The sequence below is a fragment of the Prionailurus viverrinus genome, chromosome E1 (genome assembly GCF_022837055.1).
Source record: "Prionailurus viverrinus isolate Anna chromosome E1, UM_Priviv_1.0, whole genome shotgun sequence".
Lineage (NCBI taxonomy): Eukaryota > Metazoa > Chordata > Mammalia > Carnivora > Felidae > Prionailurus > Prionailurus viverrinus.
In genome coordinates this window covers 1,677,218-1,700,232 of record NC_062574.1, presented here as the reverse complement: position 1 = coordinate 1,700,232, position 23,015 = coordinate 1,677,218, and the positions used below count along the sequence as shown (strand labels likewise).

Genomic DNA, 23,015 nt, shown 5'->3' with positions numbered 1-23,015 from the left:
AACCGCAGTCCAGGGCGCTCCCGGGCCGGTGTCGGGACGGCGCGCGCGCCCGCTCGCGTGCGCGCGCCCGCCGGTCCCCCGCCCCTCGCTCCCGCCCCAGCTCGCGCTGCCCGGGCGGGCGCCGGCCGCTGGCGCCGCCGCTGCCGCTCCTGCTGCCGCCGCCCCCGGGGCGCGAGTCCGTCGCCCGCCGCCCGGGCCCCCGGCGAGGGGCGGGGGCCGCCCGGAGCCCGCTCCGGACCTGCCCGCCGCCGCCTCCCGCGTCCCGGGAAGGTCGCCCCCGTGCTCCCCGCCGAGCCGCTCCGGGAGCCCCGCGGCGACGAGGTGAGAGCCGGGGGGAGGGAGGGAGGGGACGCCCGCCGTGGAATGTGCCGGCCTGGGGGCGGGGAGCCGGGGTCCCCGGCCGGCCGCGAGAGCCGCGGTCATGTGCTGTTTGTCCCGCGGAGGCGCAGAGAGGTGCCAGGCCCGGGGCGGCCGTCGGGCGGCGGGCCGGGAGCGCCGGGTCCGCGTGGCCGCGCCGACAGGCCGGGACGGGGCCCTGCGAGGGGATGGCCAGGCGGGGCGAGGCGCAGGTGCCCCGGCGGGGCCCCGAGCCCGCGCCCACCCGCAGCCTTGCCCCATCCGCCGCGACGGCGCGGCCGTGGCGGTTCCCTGTCGTCGCCCCTTCCCTGCCCGGCTCAGGGTCTAGGGGGTCAGGGTTGCGCTTCCTGAGACAGCCTCTGTGATTTGAGCTACTCCCTTCCTGTCCTGGGGCAGACCGGCCCTCTCCCCCTTTCCCATGCCCTGCCCAGGAAGGGCTGCGGGAGGTGAGGCCCAGCAGGACTTGGGTTCGGGGCCCCAGCATCCCGGCCCGGCTTCACAACCCTCCACCCTCCTGTCCGTGGGCGTGGGCTGCTCAGCCTCTCCTCCCAGGGTGTGAGCACTAGGTCACCCACATTCCTGGGCTCCAGCCTGGCACCTTCCCCAGGGCGGTGGACGCCATAGCGCTAGCCCCAGGCTGGGGCCCCGACATACCTGTTTCCTCTTGGGGGAGACCCCAGCCCTTCTTCCTCCCCCCAATAAACACGCAGGTATTTCACCGGGGTCCCCCAACAGAAGAGCCCCGGGGGGTTGGTGTGATGGATACAGGATGACCCCACCCTCCCCTGCCCATTGTCCTGGATCCTGAGGAGGAAGCGCTGGGGGGCTGGGCGAGGGGTTTGGGGCCCCCTGGCCGGTCCTGTGGATCCCAGTCCCGGGCTCTACCTCCAGCCCTTGGACTTTGCCCAGTGGCAATTCCTGCCTATGTGGGGCTTGTGGGCTCTAGGTGGGAGCTGGTTTCTACTTCTTGGCTGACCCTGTGGGGGAATTTTAGGGCAGCTTTTATATTTGGGGTTTTCCTTCTTGTCTCTTCTGGGCTCCCACTTTGTGCTTTTGCCCCAGACCTCCCCTCCCTGTCTCACATTTCTGTGTTTCTTCTGTGGCCCCTTCCATTATTTCTTTCGTAGCATGACCTGGATCTGGTTTCCTCTCTCCTATCTCTCCTTTTCTTGGTGTCTGAGACTTTGTGCCATTTCTCTGCCCCTCTTCCTGCCGCCTTCGGTGTCTCTGCCTGTGTGTCCCTCTCTCTGAACCACCCTCTGTCCAGCCCCCCTCTCTCTCTCTCCTCTGTCTGGACGTTCAGTACACTTGTGACTGACGAGGAATAAAAATATCACGGTCCCTGCCCTTGGATTCACATTGCATTCAGCCACTGCGGCGGGACATCGTCCTTACCTTTCCTAACGTGACCCCCTGCCCCTGACCTCCGGCCGTGGAGCCCCTGACACACCTCTGGAGCCACAGACATAGCTCCTAACCACTCTTCCCCCACAACCAGGGTTTCCCCCACAGCCCCAGCTGGTGTGGCCAGGCCCCAAGTATAGGATGGGGCTTCCCCTACGAGGGCCGGTGGGAGCCAGAGCTGATACAGCCCCCCTGGTCTGGGGCCGGGACACCAGGTAACTCTTGGATGACGGTCCAGGTCCCTGCGAGCTGGGATATGGCAGGGGAGAGAGGCAGGAACACCTTCGGGAGTCCCTGAGGAGAGTGACATTGGGGAGGGGGGCCAGAGACTAGGAACTAGGTCCTCGGGGGGGCTGGGGAGCTGGGGAAGTGGGTGGAGAGACTGGTTCCTAGGAGAAGACAGGTCACAGATGTCTGGGTCCCCCCCAGCGGCTCTGACCACCTTTTCCTTCTCTGTCCTCCAGCTGAGGAGGGTGAGAGTATCTGGAGCCATGGCTGGCGCCTCGGTGAAAGTGGCAGTGAGGGTTCGGCCCTTCAACGCCCGTGAGACCAGCCAGGATGCCAAGTGTGTGGTCAGCATGCAGGGCAACACCACCTGTGAGTGCGTCCCCCGGGGCCTGGCTGGGCACAGGCAGGGCAGGCGGGCCCACCACGCTGGCCTGTCCTGCTGGGCCGAACCAGGGGAGCAGGTGCTAGGCGAAAGGGTGGGGGCAGGCTGGCCTTTCCATGCTCCCAGTCTCTGGGAGGGGGAATGTTGGCCTGGAGCCCTCCATTGCCCAATCGGGAGCCTGCCGGTGGGGGGCGGGTCCTGGGAAGCCAAAATTAGCCTTGGTGGCTGGAGGGGGTGGGGAGTATTAAAGGGGAGAGATGAAGCAGGACAGAGGTGGGGAGTGGGCAGAAGTTGGGCGTCCCTGACCTTGGCCTTCCGCTCTTTCCTTCTGCCGCCTCAGCAATCATCAATCCCAAACAGGGCAAGGATGCTCCCAAAAGCTTCACTTTTGACTACTCCTACTGGTCACACACTTCGGTGAGGCTGTCAGGGTGGGGGAAGAGCTAAGCAAAGAGGGAAGGGGATTTAGGTCCTGGGGAGGGGGCGCTGCTGGGAAACAGGGCCTCCATGACATGGGTCGGGACTGGGTTGGGAGAACCAGGATCCCGGGTGGGGACGGGTAGGACCCGTAGGCTGTGACCGGGACCCGGATGGGGGAGGGAGAGTCTCTCGGGATAACTGGGTCAGGTAGGAGCCTACATGGGATCCTGTCACAGGTGATTAGGCCCACGGATGGGGTTTGCCGGGGGCACATAGGGCCTGTGGGCCGTCATCAGATAGGAGCAAGACTCTTGGGACCCGGACGCTACAGACAAAATTATTTAGAGCTCCTGCTGTCTTTCCCGCCCCCGCTCCACCTAGGCTGAGGACCCCCAGTTTGCGTCTCAGCAACAGGTGTATCGGGACATCGGCGAGGAGATGCTGCTTCACGCCTTCGAGGGCTACAATGTGTGCATCTTTGCCTATGGGCAGACCGGGGCCGGCAAGTCCTACACCATGATGGGGCGGCAGGAGCCGGGCCAGCAGGGCATCGTGCCCCAGGTGTGCACGGGACCCGGTGGGGCAGAGGGGACGTAGGGCATCGTGCCCCAGGTGCGCACGGGGCGGGAGGGCAGCCAGGCCGGGAGCGTCTCCAGCTGCCCCAGGCGGGGAGGAAGGACAGGGGCCTGAGGATTAGGGAGCAGAGACCTGGCTCTCTGAGGCTGTTAGGGAACGTGATGGGGATAGCAGTTGGCTGCTACATGGACTTTGGGGAGGGGTCTTTGCCCCCCCTAGAAGCAAGAAAGCTTAGTGACAAGAGCCGAGCTTTGGTGTCAGAGAAGCCTGGGTTTGAACCCCGGTTCCACCACGTGCTGCAAATTCATCTTGTCTCACCATCATTTACAAGCATAGTTGCCCTGCAGACGTGTGGACTGTAGGCAAAGGGTTGACCGTAGAGACAGCCGGTTGTCGGTAACTGGAAACGGACCGTAATCCTTCCTGACTGTGCAGCACGGGGGCCTTGTTCGGGGGTGTGGTGTTAGGACATCTGCGTTGGCTTCCTGGCTCCCTGAATACTACTTTGTGACCCTGGGCAAGCATGAACCTCTCTGAGGTTGTTTTCCTGTCTGTGAAATGGGAACACCCCCTCCCTCAGGGCTATGGTGAGGGTTAGAGCTGCTTGGGACAGGGCCTTGGGGGCGCGCCGTGAACAGCAGCTTCTCTGTGTCCGCTTCCAGCTCTGCGAGGACCTCTTCTCTCGTGTTAATAAGAACCAGAGTGCTCAGCTGTCCTATTCTGTGGAGGTAAGCCTGGGTCTCGGCAGGGCACGGGGAGGGCACGGCGGCCCTGGGCTGGGATAAGATCAAGGGCCGTCTCTGGAGTCAGGCCGCCTAGGGTCCACTCTCAGCTCTCCCCGCCATTAGCAGTGGCTTCGGGCAAGTGATTTCGTGTCCCGGCCCCTGAGTGTGTTCGCTCCTGTGGTGATAAAGACCGGCCGGCCCCTCCGAGGGCTGCTGGATCGGTGAGCCCGCATGTGCGGAGCGCTTAGCGCCGAGTCTGGGCATCACGAACCCTCGGGGTCCTCCAGCCGCAGTCGCCCGTGTCACGTCCGGGGGAACGAAGGGTGAGTCTTGTTATCGGTATTTTCGCTACCTTTCTCACCTCCTGTGTGTTTCTGTCGCTCAGGTGAGCTACATGGAGATCTACTGTGAGCGGGTACGAGACCTCCTGAACCCCAAGAGTCGGGGCTCTCTGCGGGTCCGGGAGCACCCCATCCTGGGCCCCTACGTGCAGGACCTGTCTAAGTTGGCCGTGACCTCCTACGCGGACATCGCCGACCTCATGGACTGTGGAAATAAGGCTCGGTGAGGCAGGCTGACGAGCGCGGGGAGGGGGAGCCAGCATCGGGCAGGCGAGAGGCCGCATGCAGTGACCGCTCCCTTCCCCACCCAGGACCGTGGCCGCCACCAACATGAATGAGACCAGCAGCCGCTCGCACGCCGTCTTCACCATCGTCTTCACGCAGCGCTGCCACGACCAGCTCACCGGGCTAGACTCCGAGAAGGTGGGCTTCCTGCCTCCCTCGCTCCCCCCCGCCCCGTTCCCTCGCCGGACGGCACCCAGATCTGCCCACCCCTAGCCCCCTCGGCCCCCTGACCCCCTTACCTCCGGCCCTTTCCTCTGACCCCAGGTCAGTAAGATCAGTTTGGTGGACCTTGCCGGCAGTGAGCGGGCCGACTCCTCGGGGGCCCGGGGCATGCGCCTGAAGGTGAGGGGGCTTAGGAGGGAAGGTTGGGGTCAGTGCTGGGGGCTGCGGGTGGTGGTCTCTGGCAGGGGAGGGGTGGGGGGATGTGGATGGTGTCGGGGACGAGGGCCTCATTCCCACGCTCCTCGTCCCTTTCCAGGAAGGGGCCAACATCAATAAGTCCCTGACCACGCTGGGGAAGGTGATCTCGGCCCTGGCGGATCTGGTAAGAGCTGGGGCTGGGAGAGAAGCGGGTCTGGGACGCGGGACAGGGGTGCCCATCCTGACCCCTCCCCCTCCGTCCTCCAGCAGTCCAAGAAGCGGAAGTCGGATTTTATCCCTTACAGGGACTCTGTGCTCACCTGGCTGCTCAAGGAGAACTTGGGTGAGGCCGCCTCTCTCTCTCCACTGACTCTGCCCCTCCCATTAACCCCTTTGACATGTCTGACGAGTCCCCTTGCCACCCCTAGAATCTCACATCCCTCCCCCACCCCGTTGTCCCCTGACCGTCCCCCCTGCCCGGGGAACATTCTCGGTAGGTTTCCTGATGCTGAGGACCCACACCGGGGGGGCCTCACCGCGGGGCTCCCCGAGACCCCTCCCTGACTGCGTGCTGGCCGCTGGCTCGATCCTCCTCCCACCCTCTCTGACCGTCGCTGAGATGTCTGGTGTCTCTCTGCCTCTGACTGCCACCACAGCTAGTCTACAACTTGTAGCTTCACCTTGCCTGGGACAGTGACCCCGCCAGACCCCTGAGGGCACTGAGGCCTCCCTGACCCCGAGACCCGGTCTGACTTCTCTTAGGGCCTAGGCCAACGACAGCTCTGCCCTTTCCTTTTGCAGGTGGGAACTCCCGCACGGCCATGATTGCAGCCCTGAGCCCTGCAGACATCAATTACGAGGAGACCCTCAGCACCCTCAGGTGGGGCTCCGAGGGAGCTCAGGCCGGTGGTTAGGACCCTACCCGCCAGACGGGCTGGCCAGGATTTAACGGTCAGGGAGAGGGAGGGAAGCAGGCTGGGGGGCGCCCCCGTCTGGGCTGCACCCAGCCCTCCCCGCTCCCCTCCCCGCAGGTACGCTGACCGCACCAAGCAGATCCGCTGCAACGCCGTCATCAACGAGGACCCCAACGCCCGGCTGATCCGTGAGCTGCAGGAGGAGGTGGCCCGGCTGCGGGAGCTGCTCCTGGCTCAGGGGCTGTCCGCCTCCGCCCTGGGAGGTAGGGCTCCAGAGGAGGGCGGCTTACGGTCGCCCCTTGGCCCGCTACATCTCTTGGTGGCCTTCGCCCAGGCCCGAGGCCAGAGGGGGGCCACTGGCCACGAAGCTCTCTGCGTGCACAGTGGCACGGATATAGGTGTGAAGGGGGACGTCGCGTGCCTTCAGGCGTTTCAGGGAGGGACTGATTCCCCAGGGGCGTCAGAATGTGCAGGGGCCTGGAGAGGCCACTGGGACCGCTAAAGTGAGGGAGCAGGAGCAAAGGGCCAGGCCTGCGTCTGTGGTTCAAGCGGTAAAGCGGTTAGGATGGGCCGTGGGGGCACCGGCCCTGATCAACCTTACAGAACGTGGGGCTCGGCTGGCCGTGAGCCGCGGCCCAGGTTCTACGGCGTAACGCTCAGCCATACTATTGCCCGACGTGTCCTTGTTGGAGGCTGTATGATCTGTGTTCCACGTCCAGTCCTGGGGGCTCTCCTGCTGCAGACGGCCGGGGGCTGGGGGCAGAGTGAGGAGAGCGGGGTGTCCGTTCTTGGGAAGACAAGAGTCCGGTAGACATGGTGTTTCTTTCCCACATCTGAATGGTCATGTTGCAGAAGCGAGAGCTACACAGGCTCTCTTCTCCCGGAAGGCAGACCTGGACACGAGGGCGCACGTGACGTGAGGCGGGTCGCAGCCACAGCTGACCTTCTGATGGTGCAACTCACCCAGCGGTGGGAGGAATTGGCTGCCTTGTTCAGTAGTGCCCCTGGAGGGCCACAAGTAGGGACTGAGTACCCGTTTGTCACAGCTGCTGTAGGAGAGCTCCCTGCTTGGCGAAGGTTGACCAGATGACCTTTGCGATCCTTATGGGCTGGTCCTCTGCGAGGCCTTCTCTGAGTCTCTGATCTGTCTTTTCTTAGCCTCCTTTGATCTCTGTCTCCTTCCCAGGTCTAAAGGTGGACGAGGGGAGTTCCGGGGGTGCTCTGCCGGCTGTATCGTCCCCCCCTGCCCCAGTGTCAGCCTCACACCCCCCGGCACACAATGGGGAACTGGAACCGTCATTCTCCCCCAGTGCTGAGCCCCAGATTGGGCCCGAGGAGGCCATGGAGAGGCTGCAGGTGGGAAACTGGAGCTGGCCAGGTTGGCGGCGGGGGGGGGGGGGGGGTAGGGGCAGCAGCTGCTGGGGGTCTAGTTCTCCAAAGCCGGAGTTGAGGAAGAGGGAGTCCCAGGAGTGGTGTGGCCCCATGGTGGGTCCTCGTCCCAGACCTCCCCAACCCGTGCCTGTCCCGTGCCCCCAGGAGACAGAGAAGATCATAGCTGAGCTGAACGAGACCTGGGAGGAGAAGCTACGTAAGACGGAAGCTCTGAGGATGGAGAGGTGCGAGTGGCGGGCTGGCAGCCGGGGCCCCGGGGGGCGGGGGGTGGGAGGGAAGGTCAGGCCCTGCAGGGAAGGGGTGCACGGTCACGGTCACGTGTCTCTTTGCCTCCAGAGAAGCATTGCTGGCCGAGATGGGGGTGGCCGTCCGGGAGGACGGCGGAACTGTGGGCGTCTTCTCTCCCAAGAAGGTGAGCGAGGGGTCTGCGGAGGAGGCTCTGCTGGTCGTGGAAGCTCATGGGGTTTGGGGGGTACAAGGCGAGCCCCAACTCGGACCCCTGAGCGTGTCCCTGCGTCGTCTCTGTCCCCACGCCTGCCACCTCCTGTGTGTTGTCAGGCCTCTGTGTGACAGCCTGGGGTGAGGTGCCTTGTTAGGTGCCCGTGGCCGGGGCTCCAGGGTCCCTAGAGGATACTAGGGTCCCTGCCCCTCCGGGGAGTTTTCAAGGGCTGTTTGGAACCTGCGTGTTAACAAACGTAAACCTGCACTGGTACGTGAGTTTGCTTCTGGATTCGCAAATTGGTCTCAGTAGTTATCCCGGGAACAGGGGAGGAGGTGGGAGGTTGGAGGCTGGTTGGGGTCACGATGTACTGGCTACGTATTCTTCTGCACGGCCGAATTTTGTGCCCCGTGCGTGTGTTACTGCTTAGAGAGGTACTGAGAGACGCACCGCGAGAGGGTCGCTGGAAGACGAGCCTGTGGGGAAGAGCCAGGAACAGGCAGCGAACCCTAGGACTGGGGTTGCGAACGTGACAGGAGGCTTAAGGACGCATCGGTGCAGTGGGAGATGCGTGGAGGCGGTGTCCCGGGGAAGGCAGTCTGGCAGGCGGACGCGCAGGTTGGGGGTGGCCGGGGGGCCAGGCTAACATCAGGCCGAACGGCACAGCTGGTGTCTGTTGCACGCCTGCCGTGTGGCGGGTGCTCGAGAGGAGGGAGGGAGGAGAGGCCTTCAGTCGTCTCCGGCCAGCACGGTCCAGGGCCCGCCAGTCAGGGCGGGTGCAGGCCGGAGGCCGCCAGGACGCCTGTGCCGGAGTGCACGGTGAAGGGTGTCGTGGAGGCCCGTTCGAGCGAACGGGAACTTTCGTCCTTCCGGGGAGTCAGCCTCGTCTGTCTGGGCCGCGGTCTGAAGTTTGGAGGCTCAGGCCCTGGTCAGGTGTGCCGTGCTCAGAGCTGCTTGGAAGCGGTTCTGGGTTATGGGAAGGAGGCTCCTGCCGATCGATGAGGTCACGGCCGTCCGGGAGACGGAGTCTGGAAGGAGGCAGAGGCGCAACAAGAGGGGAGGGGTTTGCCCGCCCTGGGGCACAGCCGGGGAGCGAGAGAGCCTTGGCGGGGGTGCTGGGGCGTGTCCGGGGCTGGGCACTCAGGGGCCCCTCTGTAGCCTATCTCTGGGACACAGGACCACAGGTGGCTCTCTGTGTGGTCTACAGCCACACGGGGGTGCTGGGGGCCTGGGACGCTTCCAATGCAGGTGCAGCGTTAGAAAGATAGGGGGGTGCACGTTTCTTTCTTAGAAGGCTTCCGGCTGCGTGGAGATGCCTTCTACTAAGGTCCGGGGACCAGCGGATGGGGTCTTGTTTTCAGTTCTCGTAAGGGGACCATGCACGCAAGGCCCGCCCCGTCCTCCGTTCCTCCCGTGTCATCCAGAGGTGGTCCGTGCACGTACAGGCGTGTGGCACAGTTTTGCACTGTGCGCACACACAGCCTGTCTCTGGAACAGCCGCGGTTCCACGCCTGATGCTTCTCGTGTTATAGCGTGTGCGCGCTCTGTCTGTTCTGTCTCATGGTGCCAAAATGTTCGCGTGGACGCGGAGTCATTTATTTAACCAGTTTCCTGCTGACGGGCGTTGAAGCTGTTTCCTGTTCTTTGACGCCACAAGCGGTGTTTCGGTGTGTGGCCTTACGGGAAAGGTTTATCATTTCCAGAACAAGTTCTTGGAGTGCAGATTTGGAGTCAGACGGTAGCTGTGTAGGATTTCCACGTATTTCTCTGGAGTGCCTTCCAGAGATTATAGCCGGGTCACTTTGTACTCCCCAGGGCAGTGCAAGAGAGCCGAGTCCCCTCACCCTTTTCAGCTTTTGGTCTTTGCTGGTCTCACTGGAGACAAAGGTGTCTTAGGGTACATTTCTGTTGCACTTGCTTTGCGTGGAGAGTCCTCACGTGAACGGGCGTGCGTATTTCAGAAGGAAGGGTGGCTGGATCTGGGGAAAACGGGTTTGGTGGGGGCGGCTCCATCCTGGGAGTGCCCCCGTGCGGGTCGGGTCCTGCGGGAGAAGCTGGTTTGTCTCCGAGAGGGCTTAGAGCCTGCGGGAAGGCCCCCCTTTTCTGGGCTCCCATCGTCAGGCCCGGGGACCTCTGCCATCAGTGATTTTTCAAACCTGGCTGGGAGCTTCTGTCACGGGGGCCGAGGGGGTGGGCAGGACCAGACTCTGGGCCCTCCGCCCCAGCCTCGGCCCCAGCGTCTCCCTGCTTATCTGCTGGACGTGTTAGGCTTTCAGGTACGGTTTCGTTTGAACAAAGGGTTCCAGGGCTGAACAAAGATTGAAAAGCACTGCCCTAAATCGTGTCCGCTCTCCCGAGGGATGGATCGCTTTCTGCTTCCAGAGCCCATTGGCGTTTGCCATTCCTGGAGCAGGGCTGAGACTGCATCGAGGGAGGGTGAGAGCGTCCCTGGGGACCAGAAGAGGGTTGCAGCTGTGATGGTTGGGTGCCCAGGTTGGGGCACACACGTGGACACACGTACCCACCGTGGACATCGCAGGGGCGCTCCGTTCAGGGGGCTCCCGGAGAACCATGGCCGGTTACCCCCACCCTGCACTTTCTTGACTCAGGGCTTTTGTCCTCACCCCTCCTTTCACCTGGAACTCTCTTCCTTCCGCTGTCCACGTCCTCCTCGTGCTCAGGGACGAGCTGCCGTGCTATCCTTGTAGTTCTTCCTTGGTCCTTCTTGCGAGCCCCTCCCTGAGGTGGTGGCACTCAGCTCCCTGGGGACAGAGGGGCCAATGGATGAGTGAGCTGAGGGAGGGCGTGGAAAGGTCAGAGACCACTGTAGGACATCTGTTTCCCACTTGTGGTGTTTTCTTGCCAGTGACTCTGATGGCCCTACTAATGATAGCAGCGGCTGGCGGGGACTTGTCCCTGAGTCCCCAGCACTCTGCCAGGGTCTTGCACATAGAAAGCTCGCAGTAGATCCTTGTAGAACTCGGGCAGAGCATCTTGTGTTGGGGCAGAAGGCTTAAGGAAGCTTCGTGGAGGAAGTGGCATTTGAGACCGATCTTGAGGGGCAGGAAGTGAATGACTTTGACAGGTAGGGGTGGGGTCGGGAGCAAGGCTGTTCCAGGCAAGGAGACCTGGGAGTGGCCCAGGAGGGTGGCCAGAGGTGCAGGGGACCTGCTTCTGGAAGGGTGTTTGGATAAATAGGCTGGGGCACTGATGAGGAGAGCCAGGGGACCAGCATAAAGTCAGGTGGCCGTGGGCTGCCCACCAGAGTGGCCTGAGTTGTGTGGTGAAGGCAGGAAGCTGGAGACCTTGTGCAGAAGGCAGGCCTGGGGCAGGGAGGGCCAAAGGAGGGCAGCAGATGAGAGCCGTCCCTGGGGGGTGTGGGGCAGGGCCGTGAGGGGGTGTGGGGGGACCCAGGCCTGGTGGACAGGGCCATGAAGGGGTGTGGGGGGACCCAGGCCGGCTCTCCTGGCTGCCCAGTTACAGCCTGGGGAGGGCGGGGGTGTCGGCAAAGAAACGCCACCCAGAAAAAGTGTTTCTGGGGAAGGGACCGGGCTGGGTTTTCCGTGTAGAACAGCGTAAGAAGCAGCCAGCCGGGTCGGAGGGATGGACTTCGGGGAGGGAGGCCCCGGCTGGCACCTGCCGCGGGGACCCCGGCCCCAACGAAGTGGGAGTCTGTCTGAGAACCGGCTGTGTTTCACCTGCTTTTGAATCGAGCTGGCGCTTTCCGTTCTTTGGTTGTAAGAGTCGCCTGTGTTCCTAAGACACGCAAGCTGGAAGGCACATGGGGAGCCCGACCCCTCACCCCGTGCCCGCTTGTGCTCTCCAGAAGGGGCAGGATACGTTTTGAAGGAAGAAATGAGGCGGGGACGGGGCGTGCAGGGAAGGCAGAGGCGGGGCAGGTGATTCCCCAGGTTTCTGCCGGAGGCCGGGGGCGGGGGACGGTTGGGTGGGCTGTGGGAGGTGGGAGGGGTACACGGGTGGGCACCTGGGCCCCTTGTGTATGTGGAGAGGTGGCTCGCTGTGTCCTGCGGTGACCTGTACCTGGGGGTCGGGCGGCTGGGGGAGCTCCCCGAGTAGGGGAGCGGCCTGCGGTGCTGGAACCTGGGGGGACGTTGCCGAAGCTCCCTCCCGCTCCCCTGACCGCTCCCCTTCTCCCTCAGACCCCCCACCTGGTGAACCTGAACGAAGACCCTCTAATGTCCGAATGTCTGCTGTACCACATCAAGGACGGCATCACCAGGTAGCGTTCGCCCCGCAGTCTCCGGGGCCGCCTCTCCTCTTGGGGTGTGGCTGCAGACAGATGGCCACGCTGATGACTCCCTTCCCTGGTGACCTTCCTGGAGACACCCCAGGTCTCAGGACAGCTACCTGCACGGCCCAGGTCGCCCTCCAGGCTTCCCGAGAAGGTGTGAGCCTGGTTGCTCAGCGGCCGTGCCCTGTACCCACCACTTCGGGACGGGGACGGGCCTCGTTTGTGGGGATAGATCCCAATTTACTGGGACACAAGGGGGCGCGGAAAGCTCCGATTGCCGCCTTCTCAGCCTCTGGTGGTGTTGCCTTGGCCTCCCCTGGTGCACCCTGCCTCGCAAGGGGAGACAGGAAGCATGGCTTCATGTTGACGAGAGTGCCCACGCGGCAGTGGGTTCGCGGGTGGCTCTGACCAAGCCCTGGGGCTCGGGGCCTCGGAGGTCACCTCCTGCAGTCAGTCAGAGGGGTGAGGATGTCCCCTCCCCCAACATAAGCATTACGGCTGATGATCGTGGGTAAGAAGTGAGCCCTCGGGCGACCAGCCCCGGGGACAGGTGGGAGGCCCGTGCTGAGGGTGCCCGCCACACTTCCGGCTCCCTTCCCCCTTGCCACGTGACCCGTGGGTAGGACCCGGGCTTTGGAATCAGGCAGGTCCCGTCTTGATCCCTGCGTCCCCCCGGGCAGGCTGTGTGACCTTGGGCAGGTGGCTTTATCTTTCTGAGCCTCGGCCTCCTTCTTCGTGAACCGGGAATGACCGCTTGGCTCACTGAGATGGGCGAGCTTGTGTTCGGAGGGGATGCGGCGGACGTCTGGCACGCGCTCACAAGATGTTGGCCGTTGCCTCCCCAGGGTGGGCCAGGTGGACGTGGACATCAAGCTGACTGGGCAGTTCATCCGGGAGCAGCACTGTGTGTTCCGGAGCATCCCGCAGCCAGACGGAGAAGGTAACGGCTGAGGGGCGAGAGCTCAGTGGCCGAGCACAGAGGCCTGGGTCGGGTCCCCACGCTGGGACTGTGGCCGTGTAAGAGGGGACGTGTCCGTCCTCAGAGCGGCTTCAAGCTCAGGTTAAGCACTGGGAGAGCGTCCGGGGCCCGGCCGTGTGCACCCGCCCCGGGAACGAGGTCTGCTGCAGCAGGCGGGAGCGACGGTGTCCTCACGGCAGACACACGACACTGAAGTGTGCCGGGGGTGGGGGCAGTGAGGTTCTGCTGAAGATGACATCTTGTCCTCGTCCTTGGTCTTGTAGCCTCAGAAAGCAAGCACTCTGGTTGTTTCTTATGGAAAGCCGTGTCCGTCTCGGTGGGGTCTCTGAGTTTATGTCCTGCTTCTGTCCAGCTGTGACGGTAGAGGTTTCTGGGAGTTCGCTGGCCCACGTGCCCCTCTGGTTCCAAAACTTGAAGACTTTTAGCCCTAATTCAGCCGTAGTAGTAAAAGCTTTGAGGACTCACAAAAGCTGAGGGTGGAGGTAGCAGTCCGTCTGATATTGCAGCAGAACGGTACTTGTGCGTTTCCGGGTGTGTTTCGAGGTCGCCGTTTTGTTCTGGTCCAGTCTTTATTTTTTTTTTAATGTTTTATATTATTTTTTGAGAGAGACAGGGCACGAGCAGGGGAGGAGCAGAGACACACACACACACACACACACACACACACACACACACACACACACACAGAATCCGAAGCAGGCTCCAGGCTCCAGCTGTCAGCACAGAGCCTGACGCGGGGCTCGAACCCACGAACCGCAAAATCATGACCTGAGCCGAAGTCGGACGCTCAACCGACTGAGCCACCTAGGCAGGACCACCCCGTCTCTGATCCACTCATTTTTTTAAAAGGAATAGTTTGGGTGTATGTGGGCCCGAGTGAAGTCGAGCCCTGGGACTCGGCTAGGGTAGGAGGCAGGGTGCCGTCCACCCAAGCACTCGCGGAGCCTGGAGCCTGGAGCGGTGTGCTGTGCCTCAGGGCTCTGAAGGAGGGGCAGGGAGTTGGGGCGCACACACTTTTTAAATAAGAAAAGACGCTGCCCTGTGGCTTACAGCTCAGGTTGGACACGTGCCTGGCGGGCTGCACGCTGGTTCAGGGTCTGCAGGTTAATGCAGCGGTTCTGGTCTCATTCAAGTCCTCAGTGGCAGCAGGTGCTTCCGGCGTTGGCGGGCCGCAAGCTGTCGAATCAGTTCAGCCCAGTGACTTGCGGCCGAGTTCCTGTTCTGTGGTCGCCTCAAGCCACGTGCTAGGTTACGACCAAACCGTACAAGGCCCACGGAGCGAGCCCAGCCTTGGGAGCTCAGAGCACGTTTGGGAAGGTGACGGGCAGGCAGGGGACGGTTGGTTACATAGCAGTGAAAGGAACCGATGATCCTGTGCCCCAAAGGGTGGGGTCTGTGAAGGTTCAGTCCGATCCGGTCTCTGTTCTTAGGGCGGATTTGAAACTTGAGCAGACAGGCGGAGGGGCGGTGGGCAGCCCAGCCAGAGCCGTGGACGTGGAAGAGCGTTTATTACTGACCATCCAGCTTGTGCTGTTGTGTTGTCTCACGCAGCTCACAAGTGAGGGACCTGAGGCTCTCGGGGGTCAGGGGACTTGCCCAAGACCACGCAGCTAGAAGCCGGCGGAGCTGGATTGGAACACTGCTTGGCGGGCTCCAGGGCTGTGCTCTGAGCTCCGCCTGGGTACCGGTGGCTGTGGGTCCGGGAGAAGGCTGGAGCAAAGTCGTCTGCTCGCCCGGCCCCACTTCCCTCCACAATGCTCGTCCCTCCAACTTTAGATTATCTGCTCATCGACTTGTCTGACTTACCAGCTGGAAGTGAGCTCTGGGAGAGTGGGGACGTGGTGTTTTTTTCTAACGTTCATTTACTTATTTTGAGAGAGACCGCGCATGCTCATGAGGGTCAGAGAGAGGGAGAGAGAGAATAATCCCAAGCAGGCTGAGCGGAGTTTGGTCTCACAGACCGCGAGATCATGACCTGAGCCGAGATCAGAGGTTGGACGCTCAGCTGATTGAACCACCAGGCGCCTAGGGATTTGGGTTTTTATCTCCAGTGTATTTCTAAGACCTAAAATAGCGCCGGGCATATAGTGGGGGTGCAAAGCACTCACGGAACGAACAAACGAACGAATGAATGAATTTGGGGCATGGTGGGAAAGGGTAGGGAGAGACTGGTCCCCATTACAGCCACCCCACCCTCTCTGCCACATCCTTCTCTTTCCCGCTGTCACTACCTCCGCTGCCCCGGAGCTGAGTTCCCTGCCTGCTTTCTTCTCCCGCGGCGTCGGGAGCCCCCTCTGCCTTACGTCACTGTTCGCTCTGCTTCCCTTGTCACTGTTAGTGTAAGAACTCAGCTCCGTGTAGCACTTTGTTTTTCTGTCCCTCAACCATTCCGTAAGGGAGGACTTGATCATCCCAGTTTACAGAAGCCGCAGAAGTCAGGCGATCTGCTCAGTATCCCTCAGCGAAGGCGTTGCAGAGCCTTTGGGACACCAGGGTCCCTCGGTGCCAGCAAGGCGCCAGTCCTCGAGGGTGGGAAGCTGCCTCGTGCTCGGTGTCCCAGCGAGCAGCGGGCTCCGTGGCTTGTACAGAGGACCGAGGAGCACCCTGGCACACGTTGGAGTCCAGTCGGCTCTGTCTTGTCACGTGGACACCGTGCTCTGCGGGCCGTGGCCCGAGAAGAGTAGTCAGGCGGCAGTTTGCGAAGCGCATCAGACAGCAGCGGGCTGGGGGCCTGCGGGAGGGGTCCAGGCTTGGCGCAGGATAGCGTTCGTTGGAAAGGAAGGAGTGGGCATCGGGAAGGCAGAAGTGACAGCCTGCCTGGACGCGAGGGACAAAGCACTCTGAGAATTACTGTCTTGCTGAGCCGCTGCTGGGGAGGTTGGAGGGGGGGCACTAGGGAGCTTCTACAGAGGCTTCTGGAATTGTAGCTGGGGCTCTAACCCTCCTTCTGCTCTTCCTTTCCTGTGCTGCCTGCCACCAGAGGGGCCGTGGCACCCCTGACAGGTACTGGAGGGCGGGCCTGGGGGCGCGTGCATGTCTTTTGGGGGGACTGCAAGATGGGAGTCTGTGAGCATCACCCCCGCCCCCAAGGGCCTAATGCCCCCCCCCCTCTCTCCCTCTGCTCAGTGGTGGTCACCCTGGAGCCTTGCGAAGGAGCCGAGACCTACGTCAACGGGAGGCTGGTGACCGAGCCCCTGGTGCTGAAGTCAGGTAGAGGAGACCGTGTGCTGCGAGCGCTCCGGGCAGGCTGGGCCAAGAGGGTCCTGGGCAGAGGTTGCCGGGGCAGCACCCGGAAAGAGGAAGGGACTGGGAAGTGAAGAAGACGGACCCTGCCCTTGGTTTCTCCCATGGCCCTGGGGAAACGGGAAGAGTGCGCATGCTCCTGGGCTCCCTCTGGCTGGCAGGGACCAGTCGGCAGGGGCTCAGACTGCCCTCGGGCTTGGGTGGCCGGAGACCTGGTGGCAGGGCTCCTGGGCTTGTGGGCAAGGCCCGGCTTCCCGTGGGCGCGGGGGTGGGTTTGCCGCCGTGGGGAGCGAGCCCACCCTTCTCTGCTCCCGTCTCCAGGGAATAGGATTGTGATGGGCAAGAACCACGTGTTCCGTTTCAATCACCCGGAGCAGGCGCGGCTGGAGCGGGAGCGAGGGGTGCCCCCGCCCCCCGGGCCGCCCTCCGAGCCCGTCGACTGGAACTTCGCCCAGAAGGAGCTGTTGGAGCAGCAGGGCATCGACATCAAGCTGGAGATGGAGAAGAGGTGCGGGGAGGAGTGCTCTCTGGACCGCCCCCCTCCCGTTGTCGGGGACCCCACTGCGGTGGCTTCAGAGCCTCATGCTCTTCCCCCCCTGCCCCCCAACCCCAGGCTGCAGGACCTGGAGAATCAGTACCGGAAAGAGAAGGAGGAGGCTGACCTTCTGCTCGAGCAGCAGCGACTGGTGAGGGCCGGCCAGGGCATGGGGGACAGAGAGGTGGTGAGGGCCGGCCAGGCATGGGGGGTGCACGCACAGAGGGGCATGGGAGGGGGGAAGGGAGGTGGTGAGGTGTGTGGAGGGGCATGCAGGGTGCATGCAGAGGGGCACGCGGGGGTGGGGGGAGGGAGCATGTGTGCGTATGGAGTGTGCAGTGGGGGCCAGTGGGGTGCATTGGGGTGCAGAGGCAGGAGACGGACTGGCGACGCGATAACCCAACTCTGCCTTTGGTTCATGCTGTGTGAGCCAGAGTGGGGAGTGGGCATGGGGTCGGTGCGTGGCCGTGGCATTTAGGAGGAGATGGGACCGAAATGTGACTCGGGGAGCAAGCTGGGTGCAGGGAATTAGCGTCCCTCCCACGTGAGCAGGGCTTCCTGGACTTGACCTTTGTGATTTTCACGCATCCAAGTACTGTTTGTGCTCTGAGACTGTTCTTTAAGCGGGCCTGCCCTTAGCGCGGCCCCGTGTGCGGACCACCCGCACTCGGCACCGCCGCAGCTCCGCTCGCGGGGCTCTCTGCCAGTCAGTGTTCCACGGGCGCGCGGATTTGCGGGGGAGACGCTAGGGCCAGCGGTCCAGACAGGGCGTCTCTGGGGTCGCGGGGACCGGCGGGCCCTGGGGTGTCCTGAGCCCCCTCCCCGTTCTGTGTGTGTGGCCCCAGTATGCGGACTCGGACAGCGGGGACGACTCGGACAAGCGCTCGTGCGAGGAGAGCTGGCGGCTCATCTCGTCCCTGCGAGAGCAGCTGCCCCCGACCACCGTGCAGACCATCGTGAGGCGCTGCGGCCTGCCCAGCAGCGGCAAGCGCCGGGCCCCGCGGAGGGTGTACCAGATCCCCCAGCGGCGGCGGCTGCAGGGCAAGGACCCGCGCTGGGCCACCATGGCCGATCTGAAGATGCAGGCGGTGAAGGAGATCTGCTACGAGGTGGCCCTGGCCGACTTCCGCCACGGCCGCGCCGAGATCGAGGCCCTGGCCGCCCTGAAGATGCGGGAGCTGTGCCGCACGTACGGCAAGCCCGAGGGCCCCGGGGACGCCTGGAGGGCCGTGGCCCGCGACGTCTGGGACACGGTGGGCGAGGAGGAAGGCGGCGGCGGTGGCGGCGGCGAGGAGGGGGCCCGCGGGGCGGAGGTGGAGGACCTCCGCGCCCACATCGACAAGCTGACGGGGATCCTGCAGGAGGTGAAATTGCAGAACAGCAGCAAAGACCGGGAGCTGCAGGCCCTGAGGGACCGCATGCTGCGCATGGAGAGGGTCATTCCCCTGGCGCAGGTGCGGAGGGGAAGCCGCTCGGGTCCTCCCAACACCCCTCCCCCCTCCCCCCAGCAGCCCCAGCCGCCCACTAGAGGGCCCCCCTTCCTGCCCCTCCTGGCGCATTCCAGGCTAACAGAAAATGCAGATTGCTGCCCCCCCCCCCCCCCCAGAGCCTGTCTTTGCGGGTGACTCCGCATTTGTAATGAGTCCCCGGATGTTTCAGCAGGGCCCCGCACCCCCCTCCCCCATTCGGTCCTGACCGCAGCCCCGCCAGTGGCGGTGGGATCACCGAGGCCGTTTCTGCTGGCTTTTGCCCAACGAGTTAATCTGTGTCTTCCGTGGGCCAGCCTTCGCGCTGGGCACCCGGGTTACTGGCTGCAGATACGCTGTGCTCTTCCTGCTTGCCCTCTGGGGGCACAGGATGGGCAGGCAGCCCTCAGCCCCCCGGGGGTTATTGGCGGGGTTATTGGCGGCTTACTGCCCCCACCCACCCAGCACTTCCAGCCCCAGCAGCTGCTCCTTGACCTTGCTGTGCACCTACCGCCTGGAGGCCGTTGCGCCTGGAGCGCCTTCTGCTCACCTCCTTCAGGCGTTTATTTCAGAGATAGCCTCCTGGTAGATGGGTCCCTGCCGTGGCCACCTTCACCCTGGCCCCATCCCCTGCCTGGCTCTGCTCTTTATCCCGGTATACGTGTTTTGATAAAGCACATCATTGAATACATCACATATGCTGTTATGTAATGTACCCGATGTATATCAATATAAATATTCTACTTTTAAAAAGTTAACTTGAGGAAGAGAGCACGAGCAAGCGGGGGAGGGGCATAGGGCGAGAAGAAGAATCCTAAGCAAGTTCCGTGCTCAGCAGCGGAACCTGGGCTCGAGCCCACAACCCTGGGATCATGACCTGAGTGGAAATCAAGAGTCAGATGTTCACCTGAGCCATCCAGGCGCCCCTAAACATGCTCTTATATTTGACTTCTTATTGAAGCATAATCTATGTACCATTCCACGGTTTTTCTCGTGGATGGATCAGCTGTCTCTCTCCCTTAGATGATGGCAGGTATCACCGACCTTGTATTCCCAGGGCACAGAAGGTATCGGCAGGACTTACCGAGTGCCCACCGGGCGCGGGGCATGGCTCTATTCACCCCGCGGTGGACTCACTGAACTCTTACAGCCGCCCCCGCGGTGGGTGCCCTTACTGAAGGGCTCTTGCACAGGAGGGGCCTGGGTGCGGAGGCAGGGACAGAAGTGGCAGGCCAGGAAGGGTCTTAGGTCGCTCGTCCCCCACCCCCCCACAGGCCTGTGCCCTTAAACCACTGTCCCAGCCCCCTTGTCTCCATGCTCCTCTGGGGCCCTCCTGAATCTGTGCTCACCGCCCTTCTCTGCCCCTCTCTTCCTCCCAGGACCACGAGGATGAGAACGAAGAGGCCGGGGAGGCCGCCTGGGCCGCGCCGCCCGGGTCAGAGGCGGTGGAGGAGGAGGCCCCCAGCGAGCGCGCGGCCCCAGCGCGGCCCCCCTCGCCGCCCCTGTCCAGCTGGGAGCGGGTGTCGCGGCTCATGGAGGAGGACCCCGCCTTCCGCCGCGGCCGCCTTCGCTGGCTCAAGCAGGAGCAGTTGCGGCTCCAGGGACTGCAGGGCGCGGGTGGCCGGGGCGGGGGGCTGCGCAGGCCCCCCGCCCGCTTCGTGCCCCCTCACGACTGCAAGCTGCGCTTCCCTTTCAAGAGCAACCCGCAGCACCGGGAGTCCTGGCCGGGGGCCGGGGAGGCCCCCCCCGCACCCCAAGCTCCCGAGGAGGTGGCGCCCCCTCCGGCCGCCCCCGCGCGCCGGCCCCCCAGTCCCCGGAGGTCCCACCGGCCCCGCAGGAACTCCCTGGACGGAGGCGGCCGCTCCCGGGGAGGGGGCTCCGCGCAGCCCGAACCCCAGCACTTCCAGCCTAAGAAGCACAACTATTACCCCCAGCAGCCCCAGCCGTACCCCGCGCAGCGGCCCCCGGGGCCCCGCTACCCCCCGTACACCACTCCCCCGCGGATGAGGCGGCAGCGCTCGGCCCCCGACCTCAAGGAGAGCGGGGCGGCCGTGTGAGCGCCCCGACGGCCGGGGCGGGAGCAGAGCAGATGCCGGAGCCGTCGCTTTCCCGGGAGCCCTGGGCAGGGAGGCGACAGGTGGGCGAGAAGGTCCGAGTAGGTGATGGACGGCGTGGCAGAGGCTGGGCCGGAGGCCGCAGGAAGGAAGCGCGCACGGAGTTGCCAGGAGCAAACCAAAGTGAAGGAAGAGAGGGTGGGGGCTGCCTCTGGGCGCCCCTTGCAGAGGGGGGGGTCCCACAAATGCTGCTAGGGGTGGGGTGGGGGGTAGGGGTGCCGCGTAGCCAGTGTTTGACTTTCTTTTCAAGTGGGGACACCGAGGGGGGGTGGGGGGGGGAGGGGAGGATCCAGGGTGAGGCGAGTTCTCTTCCCTGCCCCGACTGTCTGTCTGTCTGTCTGTCTGTGGTGGGCTTCTGTTTCCAGGGAGGTGAGGTGTGGCCGACCGGAAGTCATTCCCCTCCCCTTCCGGGCCTCCTGCTATATTTGGGGGCCCTGTCTGGATTCTGGTTTGGCTGGGGTCCCACGAGGACGGGGGGCCCTTCAATAAAGGATAGCAAACAGAGCCGGTGCTGGTTTGGTCTGGCTTTCAACAGAGGGGTAGATGATCCAGGGAAAATGCACAGATCCTAAGCGTGCGGCTTGGCGGAGTTTTACCTAGGTGCGCACCCTGGGAATCATCACCCAGCTCAAGATACAAGAGCGGTCGTCTTGGTTTCTTGGACGTTCCGCCCCATGACGCTCCCTTCAGGGTGCCGAACCCAGTCCTGATTTCCCTCCGTCCGTTTTGGTTCACCTGGCGCCTCCCTTTCTGCCCCCCACGGGGCGCGTGGTCACCGACAGAGGAGAGCGGGAGTGATGAGGGCCGGGAGAGGGAGACCCACCTGTCCGTTCCTAACAGGACTTGCAGGATTTGGGGGCAAGGCGGGGTTCAGCTCCACCCAGCCCCTCGCCGTTTGAAAGGTCTTCCGCAGAGGGAGAATCCCCCCCCCCCCCCCCCCCGGGTTCTGTTGTCTTGGACTTTGGAATGTTGATCAAGCCCACTGCACCCACCTGATTATTTTCTTCCCATCTGTGATCCCTGCCTTGGGGCAGGGCGCGTCCCGCATCCCAAGAAGCCTTGTGTCTTGAGACTGTAGCAGGAGGATGCTGCTTGCTCGCTTGCTTTCGTGTCCTGGCCTGGCCTGGAGGAACGAGGTTAAATCGTATCCCTGCCCTGCGTGCACCTTGCCAAACTCCGGAATCTTCCTGTTCTCAGGAAAACACCTCCCCCGTTTGAAACTGTGAGCTGTTTGCCCACAGCTTCCTGATGTCAGTCTCCAGGCACTAGCGGCCAAAACCATAGACACGATCCCCAACTGCAGCCAAAACCACGGCCCTGGGCAAGGGTACGATTGTGTTTACTCTGGGTTTCCGCGCCCTGGTGCTGGCTACCTTCATTTTGGCAGCTTTGACTGCCAGTTCTTCAGGGACCTGTTGACAGTGACCCAAGATCCAGAACGTAATGGATAGCTTGGCGGCAGTGTTTACTTGAGCAGTTTATAATCTGGGCAAGGAGATTAAATGTGAGCAAGAAGATGATAGAATACAAAGTTCCCCGCAGGTCAGAGCAAGCTGAGCAGTTGGGACAAGTCATGTGGGGGCTGAGATGGGAGAGACAGCTCACTGTTGGAACACGCAGTTGGGTCGGTTTGCCTGGGTGGCTCAGTCGGGTAAGCGTCCAACTCTTGATTTCGGCTCAGGTCATGATCCCACAGCTCCTGAGATCGAGCCCCAACATCAGGCTCTGTCTGCTGGGATTCTCTCTCTCTCTCTCTCTCTCTCTCTCTCTCTCTCTCGCTGCCCCTACCCCACCCATATTCTCGCTTTCTCTTTCTCAAAGTAAATAGACATTAATTTAAAAAAATAATAATAAAATACAGTTGGGTTATTTTTCCCTAAAGCTGCCTTATATAAATGTGTATTATCTACTGTAATCAGTCTTTTAGAAGTGCCCACCAATCTTATTTGCTACACGTGCTAACATTCCATAACCATGCCAGACGGCCCTGTAACGTCGATCTGTTTTGTCTCCATTTTTCAGACGGGAAGACAGGTTTGAATATGATTAGTGAGCTGCCCAAGGTCGTACACTTCCTAAGAGAAAACGTTAGGATTCCCACCCAGGCGATTTGACTGAAGCCCAGACCCCATACTGTGTCTCACACCCCCAGCTTTCCTTCTAGAAGCCAGCATCCCTTCTCGCCTTAGGTATTCTCGAGTATTTCCTGTGTCTGCCTCCAGTTTCTCGCCCCTGAAGACCTGAGAGCCACTATCCCCCCCCCCCCCCCCCCCCCCCCCCCAGGAATCATGGGCAGAATCTGCCAGTTTTCTTGTCTGCTCAGCTTGGACATTTCTTCAATTTCACCCTTGGTTTCCTTGGAAATTTCATTCGCTTTTTTTCATTTCTTTCTGGGGGGGGAGGCTTTTTCCTTTTGTTAGGTACCCATTTGGACTTTTTGCTTTTTCACTTGGAGTTTCGGGATCTTGAATAAATACATTTGGAGATCCCAAAACTTTCTTGAAAAAATAGCCTTCTTCATACCTTTCTATATATTCCCAGCTTCTAATTTGGCTCGAAGATGTAAGGTCAGCGGGGACTTGATGACATTTCTGTGCAGGTAG

General features: G+C 62.5%; 1 protein-coding gene across 3 annotated transcripts; it reads left to right on the top strand.

The window, feature by feature from the left end:
- Positions 1-166: 166 nt before the first annotated feature.
- Positions 167-20,919, top strand: KIF1C (kinesin family member 1C). Of its 3 annotated transcripts, none has more exons than XM_047833595.1 (23): positions 167-321; positions 1,856-1,976; positions 2,226-2,358; positions 2,732-2,788; positions 3,173-3,352; positions 4,030-4,095; positions 4,478-4,656; positions 4,745-4,856; positions 4,983-5,060; positions 5,197-5,262; positions 5,346-5,421; positions 5,880-5,958; positions 6,110-6,255; positions 7,179-7,348; positions 7,529-7,608; positions 7,721-7,796; positions 11,984-12,063; positions 12,921-13,015; positions 16,181-16,264; positions 16,619-16,805; positions 16,911-16,983; positions 17,678-18,286; positions 19,678-20,919. In XM_047833595.1, exons 3-23 carry the CDS (start codon positions 2,320-2,322, stop codon positions 20,353-20,355), a joined length of 3,210 nt encoding a protein of 1,069 aa, XP_047689551.1. In that variant the 5' UTR covers positions 167-321; positions 1,856-1,976; positions 2,226-2,319; the 3' UTR covers positions 20,356-20,919. The 3 variants fall into 3 exon arrangements, with proteins under 3 accessions (XP_047689551.1, XP_047689550.1, XP_047689549.1); XM_047833594.1 differs by having other exon boundaries at positions 2,712-2,788; positions 5,349-5,421; XM_047833593.1 differs by having other exon boundaries at positions 2,712-2,788.
- Positions 20,920-23,015: the final 2,096 nt, after the last annotated feature.